Source organism: Phocoena sinus, chromosome 6 (assembly GCF_008692025.1).
Source record: "Phocoena sinus isolate mPhoSin1 chromosome 6, mPhoSin1.pri, whole genome shotgun sequence".
Lineage (NCBI taxonomy): Eukaryota > Metazoa > Chordata > Mammalia > Artiodactyla > Phocoenidae > Phocoena > Phocoena sinus.
In genome coordinates, this window is record NC_045768.1 from 42,723,366 (window position 1) to 42,739,307 (window position 15,942).

At 42.0% G+C, this 15,942-nt stretch overlaps 1 protein-coding gene across 1 annotated transcript in view; it reads left to right on the top strand.

Moving 5' to 3' along the window:
* Positions 1 to 15,942, top strand: part of GNAQ (G protein subunit alpha q) — a 290,925-nt gene that overhangs the window by 197,680 nt on the left and 77,303 nt on the right. Inside the window, exon 3 of the mRNA XM_032634848.1 lies at positions 4,004 to 4,158. Within this exon, the coding sequence (XP_032490739.1) occupies positions 4,004 to 4,158 (155 nt within the window). The remainder of the gene's footprint in view (positions 1 to 4,003; positions 4,159 to 15,942) is intronic.

The following is a 15,942-nucleotide window of genomic DNA, read 5'->3' on the forward strand; positions in this document are numbered from 1 at the left end:
GGACCAGGAAAATGAAGCTCTATAGAGGTAAAGTAGTTTCTTCTAAGGGTTATGGCTTGTGTTAGGGGTAAAGCCAGGCCTGGAATTTAGGTGTTCCAATTTCCAGTTTAGTATAATTTCCACTCTTCCTTCCTTATATACTTCATTCAACGAATATTTATTGAGCATCAGTGGCAGGCACTCTGCTAGACCCTGATACTGCAATGCTGAGCCTGTCTTGGAACTTATACAGTGATCAGGGAGAAGGATACTGACAAATAGCACACAGATAGATGTACACTAGCTACTGAGATAAGTGCTGTCAAGGATTATGTGGTTCTGAGAGAGTAGGCAATGGATGGAAGATTTCCTTGAGAAACTTGTCTTTGACTTGTAGGACTTGACACTGTGTGTATATGTACTTTTTAAATGCACTTAAATTAGACAAATATTTGTTGTTGCTCACTCTGTGCTGGACCCCAAAAGAAATTAGAGCCAGTAAGCTACAGCCCCTTCCCTCAATGTATAGTCTAGAAGACGATAAGCCAAGAGGTAACTATCATCATAAAGCAAAATGTAGAAGTTCCATGGTTCAAAAGACACAAAGCTCACATTTTGGGGGAGAGGAGGAACATTAGGAACATCTTCCTGTCAGAGACGGCATAGGATACGGCCCCTGAACAAAAGCTAAAGAAAGGAATAGAGAAGGCCTTCCAGATGTAAGAAAAAGCAAACCGAGATGGAACAAGATAGGAAATTAGAGGAGTTTTCTAACAACTGAAAGTAATCTCATTTTACAGAAGCAGGCTTTTCGGTCACACAACTGTTGAGGATGTTGTCTATTGAGATGCCCTTACAGTCCACTGCAATTAAAGCTGGAAATGCAAATGTTCCCTCGTTTCTCCTCCTGGAGCACATAATCCTGTGCTTTGGTTGGTTGCCGGCTATATGGACTGTTCCCCCCCCAACTCCACCCCTACCCCTCCGTGGCAACTACATCTAAGTCTTTAATTGCTGTGTTACCTAGCATTTCACTGGGGTTCAATAAACATTTAATCGTCATAGTAAAAAGTGTCTGCTATGTTGAAACTGTTTTCTCTGGCATAAGTTACCTTCTCTAGAAACAGAAACAGAACTCCTTCCAGATGACATGGCTGGCCCAGTGTAGTGAGTATCAAACTCAGTTTTTAAATACTGCCTACACTAACCTGTATCATCACGTAGCTTTTATGCAATTCAGAGAGGTCTCAACCGTTTCTCCCTATGGATGGTATAATAGTTTGTCTAAATATTGTTGTAGGAAAGTGCTGCAAAATTACTTATTAGCATGTGTTAAGTGGCCAGCTACTGTGTTCCAGCTTCTGTGTAGGACATAGTGTTACTGGTCAATCTTATTAGGGAAGTAAATGGAGGAGCAGATGAGTGGTACCTGATCCAACCCAGGCACAGGTATACTTTATCGTTTCTAGCATTGCCAAGAATAAAAATTAGGGATATTTCATGGAAAACTCTAGGTTTTGGGCTTCCCTTGGTAAATCGGAAAATCTGGCAACACGGGGCCTATATCCCAATGGTGGCAGTCAGTGGGAGGTAAATAGCAGCCGTCCTCCTTAATTAGGGTGTGTGTTTCTCAGTGTGCTGTAGTCCCTATCACTCCCTGTTGCCTACATCTGGCTTGTTTTATTCATTTCTGTGGCTTCCTGGCCCTTATAGTGCCCCTTGCTTTGGAGTGTCGTTGCCTTTCTGGGACCCTTCTCTTTAGTTTCCAGTAGCAATTTTCTGGCCAGCCAGACAGTTAATTATGACCACAACAGCTAGTGTGTGTGTGACGCTTAATAGTTCACAGTGGTTCTCGAACTTTTCCATGTATCAGAATCATCCAGAGGGCCTGTTAAAACAGGAATTTGCTAATCAGTTTCTTATTCGAAAAGTTTGAGGTAGGATGGAAGGATTTGTATTTTTATCACATTCCCAGGTGATGCTGCTGGTGTGTGTACCGCCTTTTGAGAACCACTCAACTACTGTACTGTAGCACAATAGTAAGTCACGTGAGCTTGTCGGGGCAGGATGTTCCCCACCAGAGATAACATTTGGCGAGATTAAGCAACTTACCCAATGTCATAAGAAGCAGCGGAGTCAGATGAAAACCATGTCTTTAGAGTATATCCAGCAGGAGACCATCCCGTACATCCCTGTTCCTGCCCCACATCTGCCCTCCAAGGTGCACAGAATCCTCTAGAGAGCGCTGTAAAACAGACATAGCCACGGGGATTCTAACTGAGGATTATACCATGGGTGATCGTTGTCATATCTCAGGACACAGAGAGTTAGCACTTGTTTGTATTCAGTGAGCAAAGGCAGAAAGGCGAGGTCAAAGCTTGACATCAGGCATACCTGTGAAGGTATGAGACATGCCTGCTGGGCAGAGTGCAGGAGGCCCCACAGCCAGTGTTTCGTGCTTGAAGGAGGTCCACTTGAGCAGGCAGACGGCAGAGCAGGTGGGACCGGTACAGTCTTTGGTATCGACACGGAGCAACAGGTGCTACAGAGCCAGGCGGAGCACAGCACTGGGGATTCATTGGGGAGCCAATGTTACTGTTTTCAAGGGGGAGCCTCATGGGGAACTGTGACTGAGGTAGGCCCACCTGAGGTCTGAGACTTGGGAACAGGACTTCAGGATGGCAGGATTGCTGGTGGGATAAGACGGATTGCCTGGGCAGGGGCTAGGTACAGAAAACAACTATAGGGATCCATTTTCCAAGGTTGGGGTGCAGGGCAGAGCTATAGGGCTTCTCACTTACTAGATCTGACTGTCAGAGTCAGAGCAGAGCTAGCAAGAAAGGTGGTTTCTTCAGTCTTGGCATGTTGGGCTTCTTAAAACTTTCGCTAAGTCAAGATTAGTCTAATGACATGGGGCCCTTCCCTCTTACGGGATGAGAAGGAAGATAAAGATGGGGAACCAGACAGGCCTAGCATGGGTTAAATTTATTAAATTCTATCTGCTTAAAACTCTATGAAAAGAATAATTGGGTCATCATGTAATTAAGATAACCATTCACTGACCTAGTTCAGAAGTTTATCTGTACAAAATCAAGACTGTTTTAACAAATTATCAGCCATCTGTCTCCAGTTTTCAAGATAATTAGTTATTTGTTGATTTACATATTCATGTGCACATGTAATTTACATGTAAACTACACCCATGAAAACCTATTTTGTTTGAGATTGTTAGACAATGATATATTCTGGTTAATTGGGGGTTGACCATACAACATTTTGATTTCAATCTTGTTGAAAAATTTTTTTTAAATCTTTTTACCTCTTTCCTGCTAAATGTTGTATAATGAAAATAACAAAGCCCTTTTTCCTTGTTAAAAAAAACGGAGTAGCCTCCTGAATCTGATAGTATAGATAAGGCAGCTATAAAATAAATATTGGCAATTCAGGGGTGTGGGAGTGGAGAGGCATGCCTACCGCTGCTCAGGTTCAGTCGTTAATGTTAACTGTTCTTCTGTGGTTTTACCCCTATCCCAGAAGCGAGCCACAGAAACTAACCCTGATGAGTTGAGGAGTCTGACTGAGCTTCTGCTACTCAGTGAATACCCAGCCCATGAGAACACTCAGGGCTGGGTATATTGTGCGTTTGATTATAATAAACTATAAACACAGAGGGGATACGTGTCTCTTTTTTCCCTTTAATAACATTAATTGTTTTAGGATTGTGATCATCACCTGTAAACAGTCATTATGTGTAGCATGACATCCTCATTGTCCCGACGGGAACCAAACACTCTGCTTTCCTCTAGTCAACTTTAGGTAGCCTCATGGTTTAATCTAGAGGGGAAGATTTCGGACTGGGTTTTATCTAAGAAAAAAAAAAAAAAAAGAAGCATTACATTATTATAAACCAGTTCAAAAACCAGTATATGAGGAAAGACCTCACTTGTGCACAGTGTAATGTGCAAACCAAAGGCAATTTTCAGTGATGGAAAGGAGATTAAAACTTTTTTTTTTTTTTAAACAGGCTCACGCACAATTAGTTCGAGAAGTTGATGTGGAGAAGGTGTCTGCTTTTGAGAATCCGTATGTAGATGCAATAAAGAGTTTATGGAACGATCCTGGAATCCAGGAATGCTATGACAGACGACGGGAATATCAGTTATCTGACTCTACCAAATAGTAAGTATTCCTCCAGGAGGCCCTTTGCATCTTTCTCTTTACTTTCATGTGCAGGTGCTCTGCAGTGAGACCTTCTGTGTTCTGTAATGTGTGTATTGTTATCTGATTCTAACTGCACAGTTAGGAAGTATAGGTATTAAACTTGTGCCAACCTCATAAATTTCAACTATATTGTAAGGCACTGGCATGATGAGTCAGGGAGAGTATTTTACTGTTTTCTGTTTGAAAAGCAAACTGAAGACTCTAGGAATCTGCATTCACTAACCTGTCTCTTTCCCCAAATTGTAAAGCAGCAGTTCTCAAACACATACTTCATTGTGCTTTGAAATCTTGTAATAATAATTTTTAATGCAAATTTCGGATCTTACTCATATGCTGGAAAACACCTACGCACATGAAGAACCGCAAACAAATGCGCTTGATTATGGCTTCGCAAACATCAGACCTCCTGGTTTCTAGTTTCCAGGCACAGAACCTTGACTGCTTCCTGGGAGCCACTGTTATGTTGATGGATAGATTTGCCTTTGCATGAAAATTGCGTGGGAGTCGAATTTTGCATGCATTCCCGAATTATTTTGTGAGCTGTCAATCAAAATCATGTGTCCTGGGAGAGATTTGCATCCTAGAGAGCTTTGTTAGTTCTCTAGATTAAATCTTGCCTAACAGAAAGAAAGTAAAGCTCTGGCAGTCATTGGATTAATGTAATCAATGTGGTCAGCAATGTAGATAATTGGGCGCCTGAAAAATGGATTTTTTTTTCGTAGTATTTAGCCAGATTTCTGTCTACATTAATTATGTTAACCCAGCATTTGCCTCTTGTATTGGTTCTGGGCAGACAGAATAAAGGGTGGAAAATATTCAGCAGCCTCAGGGCAGTTCATGTGTTGAAATGACCCTCTGGATGAGAGCAGGACCATGGGGAAAATAAGGAGCCCCATAGGCTGATTGGCATCACTCAGCAGTGCAGAGAACATCCAAGAGCTGTTTGGCTCTGTTTTTGAAGTAAAGTGGATCGTGCTCTTACCCTAGTTCTAGGCATTTGTATAAGATAAGTTATGATTCAGGTTAGCCAAAGAAATGTTGCCTGGTCAAAACAATTCTTGTATTCCTAAGGTAAATCTGAATGACGTAATTCTGAAATGTGACGTGGAACGCTCAGGAACACCGTGTCTCGTGTCTAAGCTAACACCCACCGCTCTGGCCCTCTGAAATGAGCGCTTCCTCATTCCCTACTTCTTTTGTCCTTCTTCCACGCCTTCACGGAGCCTTCCACACTGCCTGTTCTCAGTCTTCCTCTTCCGTGTCTGCCCACCTTCCTTCGCCCCCTTCCCTTCCTCCCTCCCTCTCTCCTCCCCCCCGCCCCCTGCCCCGAATTCCTACTGTGTAAGTTCCTGTGAGTAGAGAGATGAAGAAGATGCGTTCAGCTCTGATGTGTTGCAAATTCTGCCCCCTCAGCCTTTGACCTGCTGTCTTCCTTTTACTTCCTGACCCCTCTGTCTTTCTGTTTCCTTTGCCATTCCAGACTCCATCCATCTCCCCCACATTGCTGCTGTGCTTTACCCCTCGTTCCTGTTGCTGCTCATTATGTCTTGCGCTGTCCGCCCTCACCTCTGGTTCTCCTTTAACTCCTCTTCACTTCTCACTTTGCTATTGTGACGTCTCTCCTGGTCCATTATAAAGTTACATACACAAATAAATCCTCCACCTCTCATCATTTCTAACCCCCGTCTTTTTACTTTTATCATAAATCCTGTCTCTCCCCCTCTTCCTTACCTCTTCTGTTCTTTACCTGCCACCTAGATCTGTTCTCCCTACAGAGAGGTCTTGCGACTAGGGTATCAGAGCACCGGTGTCCCATAAGGATGTTGCTTACCAGGGTTGGGGCCCCACCCCCCTTAGGAAATGGTTTGCCTCCTGCTCCTGGGATAGGCCCTCGAAGAGATTCCTGTTTGCCCTGAGGACACCTGGGTCGGCTGCTGCTGTTGTGCTCTTGAGACAAAGCTCCACCGTATGTCTGGTGACATTCCTTCAGTTTAGATTTGTGCATTCCCAGACAAGTACCCATGAGTTGCTTTAGGGCAAAGAGCTATCCGCAGCGGTTTCCCCAGGCCCCTGTTAGCACTGTGATGCTGGGAGAGCCACCATCTTAGAATTCTGGCGCACAGTCTGCGTCTGCCGTAAAAACATGCCTGCTCTGTGGGCACATCCCTCGTGTTAGAGCTGGAGATACGGGGGCACCTGGGACAGGCTGATCTCAACCCCTTCACATGATTATTCTTTAAACAGTTCTACTTTCCCCTGATGGGTATAGGGAGAACTCGATTTTCTAAACTGTACATCACGTGGGTATGTAGTGCATGCACATGCACTTTTTTTCTTTTTTAACCGTATCTTTATGCAGAAGGAATAAAGTAAATTATATGTCCTTATACCCACATTTCAGTGTGCATCTTTTTGAAAAAATAGGACATTTGCTTACATAATAAAGAATACCATATTATACCTAAAAATAATCAGCTGTCCTTTTCATCATTCCATACCCAGTTCATATTCATATTTCCCACATTCTTCCAAAATGTCCTTTAGAGTCAGTCAATTTTAGGGCTACACATTGCATTTGGTTTATATGTCCCTTAAGTCTCTCTTAACCTAGTAGAGACCTGCTTTGTATTTCACTGGCATGTTGAAAAGATTCACTTGGATTGGGCCTGACTGCTGCCTCAGAGCATGATTTAACTTTCTTTTCCGTCTCTTGGATTTTCTACAAACTGGAAGTTGCATTTAAAGACTTGATTAGATTCCAGTTAACCATTGTGAGTAGAATATACTTTAAGTGATGTCATACACTGGTTTACCCATCAGTGATAAGTTAAGGTTCACCACAGTGTTAGGGCACTGACAGCCTCCATTTTAAAGTTATATTTTTTTCCTTCTGCCACCAAAAGCAATCTGTGTGGTGTTACTTGGTCATTGTGTAATCTCCAGTTCCCCATCAGCTCTTCACATGATCGTTTTAATTCCAATCAGTAAGTCTCACCTGGTTTAATAATTCCATTAGGATTTGTAAAAGAATGATTTTCTGCTTTTATCATTTGGTCTTTGTTGGCATTCTTCTATGAAGTAGAAGGTTTTCTCCTCCACTGGTGCTATTTGCTCATCCCGAAATACATTTTCTACCAAAAGGAACGTGTTTCATTCAGTCTTTTCGTTACAGTACTTTGTTACATAGGCTAAGTAGATGGTGACTGTATAACTTACGCAAAGCAGGACATTTTGAGAAGGAAGGGGTTACTGTTAATAATTGCAATGAAATAGCAGGCATAAACTGGGAATCTCCTGGTCAAACAGGGACATTTGGTCACCTTAGCTAAATGAAACCTAGGGAGGTGTTTTGTTTCTTTCCCCTTCGTTTTCTCTAGAAGACTCTTGTTTACTTTCAGGGGGTAGAACCCATCTATTCCTGCCAATTATGTAAGTTGTGTGTGGAAACCTGAGTTAGCTGACTCCATCCACGTTTCTGATCTCTAACCAGGATGTTTCAGCACTCTTTATATTATAGATCAGGGCCCAAGTGGCCTGGCTGGCCTGCCTTTAATCCCATTGTGCCAGGAGGCCAAGTATTAGCGTCACTTTATTCTTCCCCATCTTAGTCCCAGGCATTTTCCTTTTCCTTAGCCAGGAAAACCTTCCCAGCACAAAGATAAGACCAGTGGCTTTTTGGATTCACCCATTTGCTGCTATGTTCCACATGTTCCCCTAGTGTGGGCCAGGGAACGCCCCGTGAACTGCGGAGATAGTACTGATGAGGATGTAGGTCCCCTGTCTTGAGCATCACTGATTCCCAGTACTGAATTCATTTTCAAAGAGTAACTCAGAATAATTCCTTTTTCTGCATTCGAGATGGTTGTTACCCCTTTTCCTTTCTGACCTTTGTGTACATTCCACTGGTGTGTCTTTTAGTATTTTATCCTGCCTCTGTTACTTCATGAGGATGCATGTTGTTCTTTCTGTCTTTATAATTAAAATTTTAAAAACTTTGTTGATATTCTGCACCTAATTTCTTATACGGTGACATCACCTTACAGAAATCTTTCTGAATTTAAGACCAGCCTCCCTGAGTACTGACTGTCTCCCTTGTGCTTCTTCAGTTTAGATTTAGGGAACATGTAGATACCTAATCTCTAGCCGTGTGAGAATCCGTGCCTGCCGTGGCCATCTGCTTAAAGTTTTCAGCTTAACAACAGTTCTCTCCAGGACCCTGCTGGTTGTGAGAGTCAGTGTAGGCCACTTGCCAGGAATACTGAGAACAGAGGCCAAGCATGCCTCTCGTCTTTTCTATCTGATGAGCTCCTATTTATCCTTCAAGACCCAATTCAGGAGTCACACCCTCTGAAAGTCTTGCCCAACACCAGAGAGTGAGTCACTGCGTCATGTATCTTAACACTTGTACAAATCTCCTTTGTATCTGGTATCGTGTTTACCGAAGTGTCTCTCTCCTCTGCCCACAGTGCCTAACATTGACTGCTCACGTTTGACCTTCACAAATGATTGTTCCATGAAATCATAGATGGGTAATTTCCACTGTTTCAGTGACCGTGATGTAGGCACTATCTGTCTTTGGCCATTATAGGCGAACTATGAAGTTCCAGAGCTAAAGGCATTTAAGTCTTTTTTCCTGCTGTTTTTGAAGATCTGGCATGTGGAAAGTTCTGTTATCAAAATAGCTGCCATTTGCTGAATACTTCCTGTATGGTAGATTCTGTGCTTAGTCGTTTATATGCAAAACTGTAGATATTTCTTATTATCCCTATGAAACAGGGTCTCAGAGAGGTTGAGTGACTTGTTCACGGTCACACAATTAGTAAGTGATAGGAGTAGGAACTGAAATCAGATTTGCTGCGTCCAGAGCCCAAGTTTTTAACCACTGTGAAATCCAGCCTTACAGAGGATGGATGGATAGATGGATGGTTGAATGAATGAGAGAGAGAGAGGGAGAGAGATAATTGACAGTTGTTAGATATATAGGTGATAGACTAATAGATAAAATAGCTCTGATTAGATAAATCACTTACCATGAAAGATACAAATTATTTATTAATCTTTATTAACGTTGCCTATAGGTAGCTCCGATTTACTGGAAAACACACCCATCAGGGTTTTGATTATCGTCCACAAAGTTTAGCCATGTTTAACAGTATATCAATAGTTCATACAACATAGAAGATATTCTAGGTCACACAGAATTGAGAAATATTATTTATTTTAGTCTACAGTTTTAACCCATTTTCCCATACTCCATCCAATAACTTTTTACTGGAGTCAAACTAGAGCCAATAAGAACACTAAAGTGATTTGAGCTTTTGTTTTTCTACTTTGATTAGCCAACTTGCTGATCATAATAAACAATCGGATAGCTCAAAGGACAGGCAGCGCTGGTAGAAACAAGGAGATGGGAAATTCCAGACGATGGATAAGCAGTTTAGGGTAAGTTTGCATTTGGCTTTAATTTGGCATATTCTTCCAGTTCTATTTAATGAAAGACTAAAAAAGCATTTTAAGATGCTGGAGAGTTTTGTAGATTCCCTTATTACCCTTTTTGTTATTGATTTTAAAAAGTCTGAGGGCTCTGAATATCCATAGATAAAGAATACAATAAACAGATGGCTGTAGGTTTACTTTTTTTTTTTTTTTGCCGGGGTTCACCACCTGCCTTAATATACTGAGACGTCAGGTCAAATGAGTTCACTGCCTACAGTACCAAAAGCTCCCTGACATTAGCCAGAGAACACAAATCTCAATCAACTTGGCATATAGTGAGAAAAGTCCTCACACTGAAGGCCTTTGGCAAAGGACTGCTGTATCCTTGTTCACCTTCAGGGACCAAGTAATGCCTAATCTTGCTTTACTGGAGTACCCTCCAAGGATTTCAGTAGATCAGACACCTTGAAATTTCCTCATGTTCCACAGCCCATGAATCCAAAGTACATGAAAATTGGCTTTGGGGCATAAGTCAGATTTGGAGTTTACGTCTAACTTCATGCTTAAATTTTTAATTTAATTTAAAGATGCACAAGGAATTTGAATGTTGGATTTTAAATGCAAAGCGAATTTTCAGAGGTAGGTTAGCATATCGGCCTGCTTTGGGGCTGAATCCTTCTTGAAGAAGTACCTTGCTAAAAATTAGTTCCTGACTCATGAGCCAAATACTTGAACCTGAGCGTGTGTTATCTCTAACTCTCACAGCCATTCTAACTTTACTCTTTATCTGACTATTAAAAAGAAGTGTAGGGCTTCCCTGGTGGCGCAGTGGTTGAGAGTCCGCCTGCCGATGCAGGGGATACGGGTTCGTGCCCCAGTCTGGGAGGATCCCACATGCCGCGGAGCGGCTGGGCCCGTGGGCCATGGCCGCTGAGCCTGCGCGTCTGGAGCCTGTGCTCCGCAACGGGAGAGGCCGCGGCGGTGAGAGGCCCGCGTACCGCAAAAAAAAAGAAGAAGTGTAAGCCTACTGCAGGCATTTGGAGGCAGATGAGACATTGTGTGGTGAGACCATTGGGTCAAAGTCCAGCCTTCAATGGAATTGCGTCTGCCATTCCTCACCTGTGGGGCTCTTGACTACGTAAGTCTCACTGGCCTCAGACACTGGTGTCTGTTCTGTAATCTCTAAACTCTCTTCTAATTCTGAAATCCTTTGATTCTCTAATAGTAGAATGCCTTTATCTGAGAAACCATTACCCTATGCAGTCAAGTGGAAACCTGGTACACCCCCCAAATTTACCTGGAAATGTAATGAACAGAGAGATTATTCTCTACATAGTTAAATGACTAAAAATGCTCTCTTGAGCTCAGAAGAGGGTATTGATCTTGCGTATGTTTGCTCTTTTTTAAAGAGTGACAGTAATAACATGGAGTGGCCCTTTTATTCACCCGCGTGACATATTTACTATTTTTGTTTTATCTAATGAGCCATATCTCCTAATAACCTTTATTTATCTATCTATTTATTTATTGGCTGCATTGGGTCTTCGTTGCTGCTCACGGTGCGGTGAGTGGGGGCTACTCTTCGTTGCAGTGCGCGGGCTTCTCATTGCGGTGGCTTCTTTCGTTGCGGAGCACGGGCTCTAGGCACACAGGTTTCAGTAGTTGTGGCTTGCGGGCTCTAGAGTGCAGGCTCAGTCGTTGTGGTGCAGGGGCTTAGGAGACATGTGGGATCTTCCCGGACCAGGGCTCGAATCCATGTACCCTGCACTGGCAGGCGGATTCTTAACCACTGTGCCACCAGGCAAGTCCCTCTCCTAATAACCTTTTGCAAGAATAAAACATGCCCTGTATTTGTCTTCACAGTGAACTCTGATGATTCTAAGACTTGGTCTCTGGTATTCCTTTTTCAGAATGCTTGGAGCTGTTAGAGGTGGTAAGGCTCAAGCACTGTAACCTTCGTCACAGAGATGTAGTGGGGAAAGGGGTTTGCCTTGACACCTGCTCATCATTCATTCACTCTGCTCGAAGGGCAAAGTGCATGTGGGAGACGCTTCACTCTGTCAGTTTGCTGCTTGCTCATATTTCGGCAGAATGTTTGCACGTTCAGTGGTTTGACCTCTTCTTTACAGTCCTTCCCACAATCTACTCAGGATGACATTGTACCCACATGGAACCAGGGGCGCTATTGCTATCGAACAGGATTGGAAAACCCGCAGGCCCAACTCCACCTGCTGCCTGTCTTTATAAATTAAGTTTTGTTGGAACATAGCCAAGCCTATTTGTTTGTGTGTTGCCCAAAGCTGGTTTTGTGCCCAGTGGCAGAACTGAGTCATTGCAACAGACTGAATGACCCACAAAGCCTAAAATACTTACAATCTGATTTCAAACCACCCCCACCTCACAAAACAAAGAAAAGAAAAAAATTGCAAGCCCCTCGCGTGGAAGGAGACTGAATATTAAAAGGCAACTAGCACTCTGCTTCCACGTCTGCCATTTAGATAGACCCTACCTTAGTCCTCGGATGCTCTGAATCAACCCAGAGATTCATTTTTAGAGAACTGAGAGAACAGATGGCCTGCAATCCCTCAGCAGTACTCCATCAATAGCTCTTCGCACAACAAAACTTCAGATAGGAGGTGAGCGTCAGAGAGCTCTAGACTGTGTTCCCTGGTAGTACCTCTAAATGCCGTGCACAGAATGTCCAGTACTAAAGATGGCATAAATGACCAGAAATGTTGACTGAGTAGATTTGGCTCTGAGAGTAAGGATTGTGTCTCATGTGGCTTGGCTTTTGCCCCCACTGTAGTGCCTGGTACAGCTGGTTGAGAGTGTGATGGGATTTAACAGTCAGTGGGACCAAAGGTAGGGCTGACCGGCTTTTGAAAGCGGCCTAAGAGAACTCGTACCTGACTAGGAGATAACCCCACCTCCAGTCTCAAGTGAGCCCAGGACACTTGCTTTCTCCTTCGGGCCCGTTCCTTTATTTTCACTCCCCACCTGCCAAGCCCTCTTTGAACTCTTATGGGCTGACCCTGGTGTTCTTCTTCATTAATACAGTGGCTTCTTGATCTAAAGAATTGTGGTCTATAATTAGTTTAACATGACCAGCTCCTCAGACCTGATCATCTTATTAAAATGAAAGTTCTGGTCCTACAGAACCAATATCCAAGTTAAGGAGACACGACCATGAGAGACCTGCTTTAGTCAGCGACCTTTTGCTCATGGCTGACTCCTGGCTACCATCACTGGGAGCTCTCTTCTGAGTCACATCTTTTCTGTGCTGTAAAATGGTTATTTTATAGCATGTTTATCGCCATTGCTAGAGCACGAGCTCCTTGAGGACAGGATTCACATCTTTTTGTTTTTCTTTGTGGTTCCCACCCAGTGCTATGCACAGTGCCTAGTTTTCAGTCAGGCTTTAAGAGAAAGTTGTTGAATGAATGAGGAACATAATAAAAGAATAAGTAAATTACGTTTCTTTGCTGATTTCTTCCCATCTCTCTTTTCTCCCCTCTTCTGCCTGTTCCAGTCCCATTCAGTCTGCACGCTGTAACTCATCCCCCACTCTTCTACGCAGTTCTCTAGCGACTGCAGTTCATAATCATCTCTCCCTTCTTAATGCATTCATAGTTAGCACCTCACAGTTTGGCACTTAATTATTTCTTAATTGATTCATCTGTGCTGTCTTTGCTTCGCAGGTAGCCTGATGTCCCTAAAGGCAAAGAAAATATATATTTTTTAAGTATTTTGTACCAGCTCCCTGTGCCAGCCCCCCTCCCTCTCCAACACACACAGTGATTTGAATTGAACATATAACAGATTTTCAATAAATATGTGTAAATTAACTGAAGTAAGCACTGTCATTACAGTCAAGATGAGCAGACTAGAATAAAAAGTAGCCTTCTGATGCTTCTGATATATTTTAGAAGTATAAAAATTGTATCAGAATTAGTCAACAGCTTTGAAAGTTACCATATAAAAGATGAATAAATTAACAAAGCCAAACAGGCAAATTGAAAAAGGCCTCTTCCTCCCTTCCCTTTTCCTTCTCGATCTGTCTCTTACTCTCTTCTGTTGTTTTGTTGTTGTTTGTTGTTGTTGTTTAATATTTTAATTTTATTGGAGTGTAGTTGATTTACAGTGTTGGGTTAGTTTCAGGTGCACAGCAAAGTGATTCAGCTATACATATATTCTGTTTTAGATTCTTTTCTCATATGGGTTATCACAGAACATTGAGTAGAGTTCCCTGTGTTATACAGTAGGTCCTTGTTGCTTATCTATCTTATATATGGTAGTGTGTGTACGTTCACCCCAAGCTCCTGATTTATCCCTCCCCCCTGTTGTTGTTTTGTTGTTGCTCTTAATTACAAGGTTAATTTGTTTTTTGGGCAACAGACTTGGGAATCTTTTGCTCTGACCCAAGCCTGGCCGTGGCCCTGGCCCTGGAGTCTGTCTGACACACACATAGGTGCCCCGCTCCTTCCCCACTTGACACGAGTGGTCTCTTTACCGTAGACGTTCAGATCAACTATCCATATATAAGATACTGAAACTGTTTACTAGATGCAGTGATATAGGATCTTTTTACGAGCTATTTAATTTACTTTCAAAAAATCTGATTTTCTGGGTTGGTTTAGTTTATTGGCAAAGGACAATTTAAATGCATGATCTCTTCTGTTTTATCCCACAGAATATTCTCCCTGAGTAGCTTTCATAAACTGTGAAATTGTAGCCCCCCTGCTACCACTAGGTGATCGTGTTTTAAACCTGGAATTTTGTACTGAAAACAAATAATTTCTTATGAACAAATTCTCTGTAGTAAATGCTGCACCTCCTTGAACTCTGATCATGGTGTACCAGGTGTTAAAGAGGAAAAAGGAAAGTTGATTTGCCCTCCACAGAGCGAGCTCTTAAGGAGATGAAAGTGTTTGTATAACGAGTAATCAGAAATCTCGTGCAGCTAACCCACCTACCCAGGTTACCAGCCAGGCTCATCTGAGCAGTGGGATCTACCAGAGGAGGGAGGGACTTAGTTGGGTCTTGGCATCAAAACCTGTACTTCACTCTCCCCTCAGGACGGCAGTTTTGCAGAACTGTTACTTTCACTTTTTTTTAAGTTCACTTTGACAATTTCTTTTATTTTTTTCCTTTGGATCCTTGTGGTCACGTAGAAACTACACAGTAACCATAAGTTTCTAGTTTCTCCTTAGCTTCCACTGCTTTTGACAGTGTCAAATAAGATCTCAGGCATGATCTAGCTTTCACATCCCCCAAGACTTCTCCTCTTACACGGTCTTCTTAATTTTTTTAATGAAGTCGACCTAGTTTTTCTAACCTCCTTTTCAATAATAAAAACTGTGAAATTCTACCCAGAGTCATTTTCTGTACCAGAACTTCATCTTAGTATATGACTTGAACTGCAGCTCTCTTACATTGATCAATACAGCCTCTAGATGAGAGGCTCTTACACAGGAGTTGAAGAACCCCAGCATACACCCCATAGTGTGTTACATTAAATGCTCCAAGGTAATGTATTCAGTTATCTTACTATGTTTGGTTGGATTTAGAACAAATTACAGAGATTTCTTTTTCCACTTATCACCCACGGGTGCTTTCGCCCTTTTGGTATAATTGCTAAGGCTTGTATGCCTAATACGTGTATTAATTTTCTTTAACCCGGGCTGTAATATGATACTGTTTACTTGCTGAGTCATCTCTAAATTTTATTCATGTTTCCTTCATTTAAAAAAAAGCAAAGCCACTTGAATTTCTAATTTCTATGTTATTCTTGGCTTAGATTTCAATTACCTTTCCAGTCATAGGTAGTAGGGCTTTTTCTTTTTTACTTCTAAAAAGATCTAAGAAAATAAGTTCTCATTACATGTCAGATTGGAGCATAAATTAAATGTGAAGGTCAGCTCAAATCTGTCGCTGACAAACTACTGTCAAAAACGAAGGAACAATTGAAATCTCTTTTTAAAACATTCAAAAGAGAAATGCCATATTTAGTTTGATTAGAGCATATTGTTTTAGTGACATTCAAGCTTATCGCATATATTTTTAATCATTTAAAGTAATGGATTATACCCCTTTTCTGAATTTCTTATTTTTTCTGCAGCCAGATGTGATACTGAAGTTAAATGTATAACGACTTTCGCAGTTACGAGGTGTAATTATAAACGAATGGGCATGATTTCCTTGTCTTTCTTATAAATCAGTCATGCTAGAGAAGGATGTTTTGTGGATAATCACCAAGGATTAGAGACAGTTCAAACAAGTTCCCAGAAAATGGCTCTTTCCAAAATA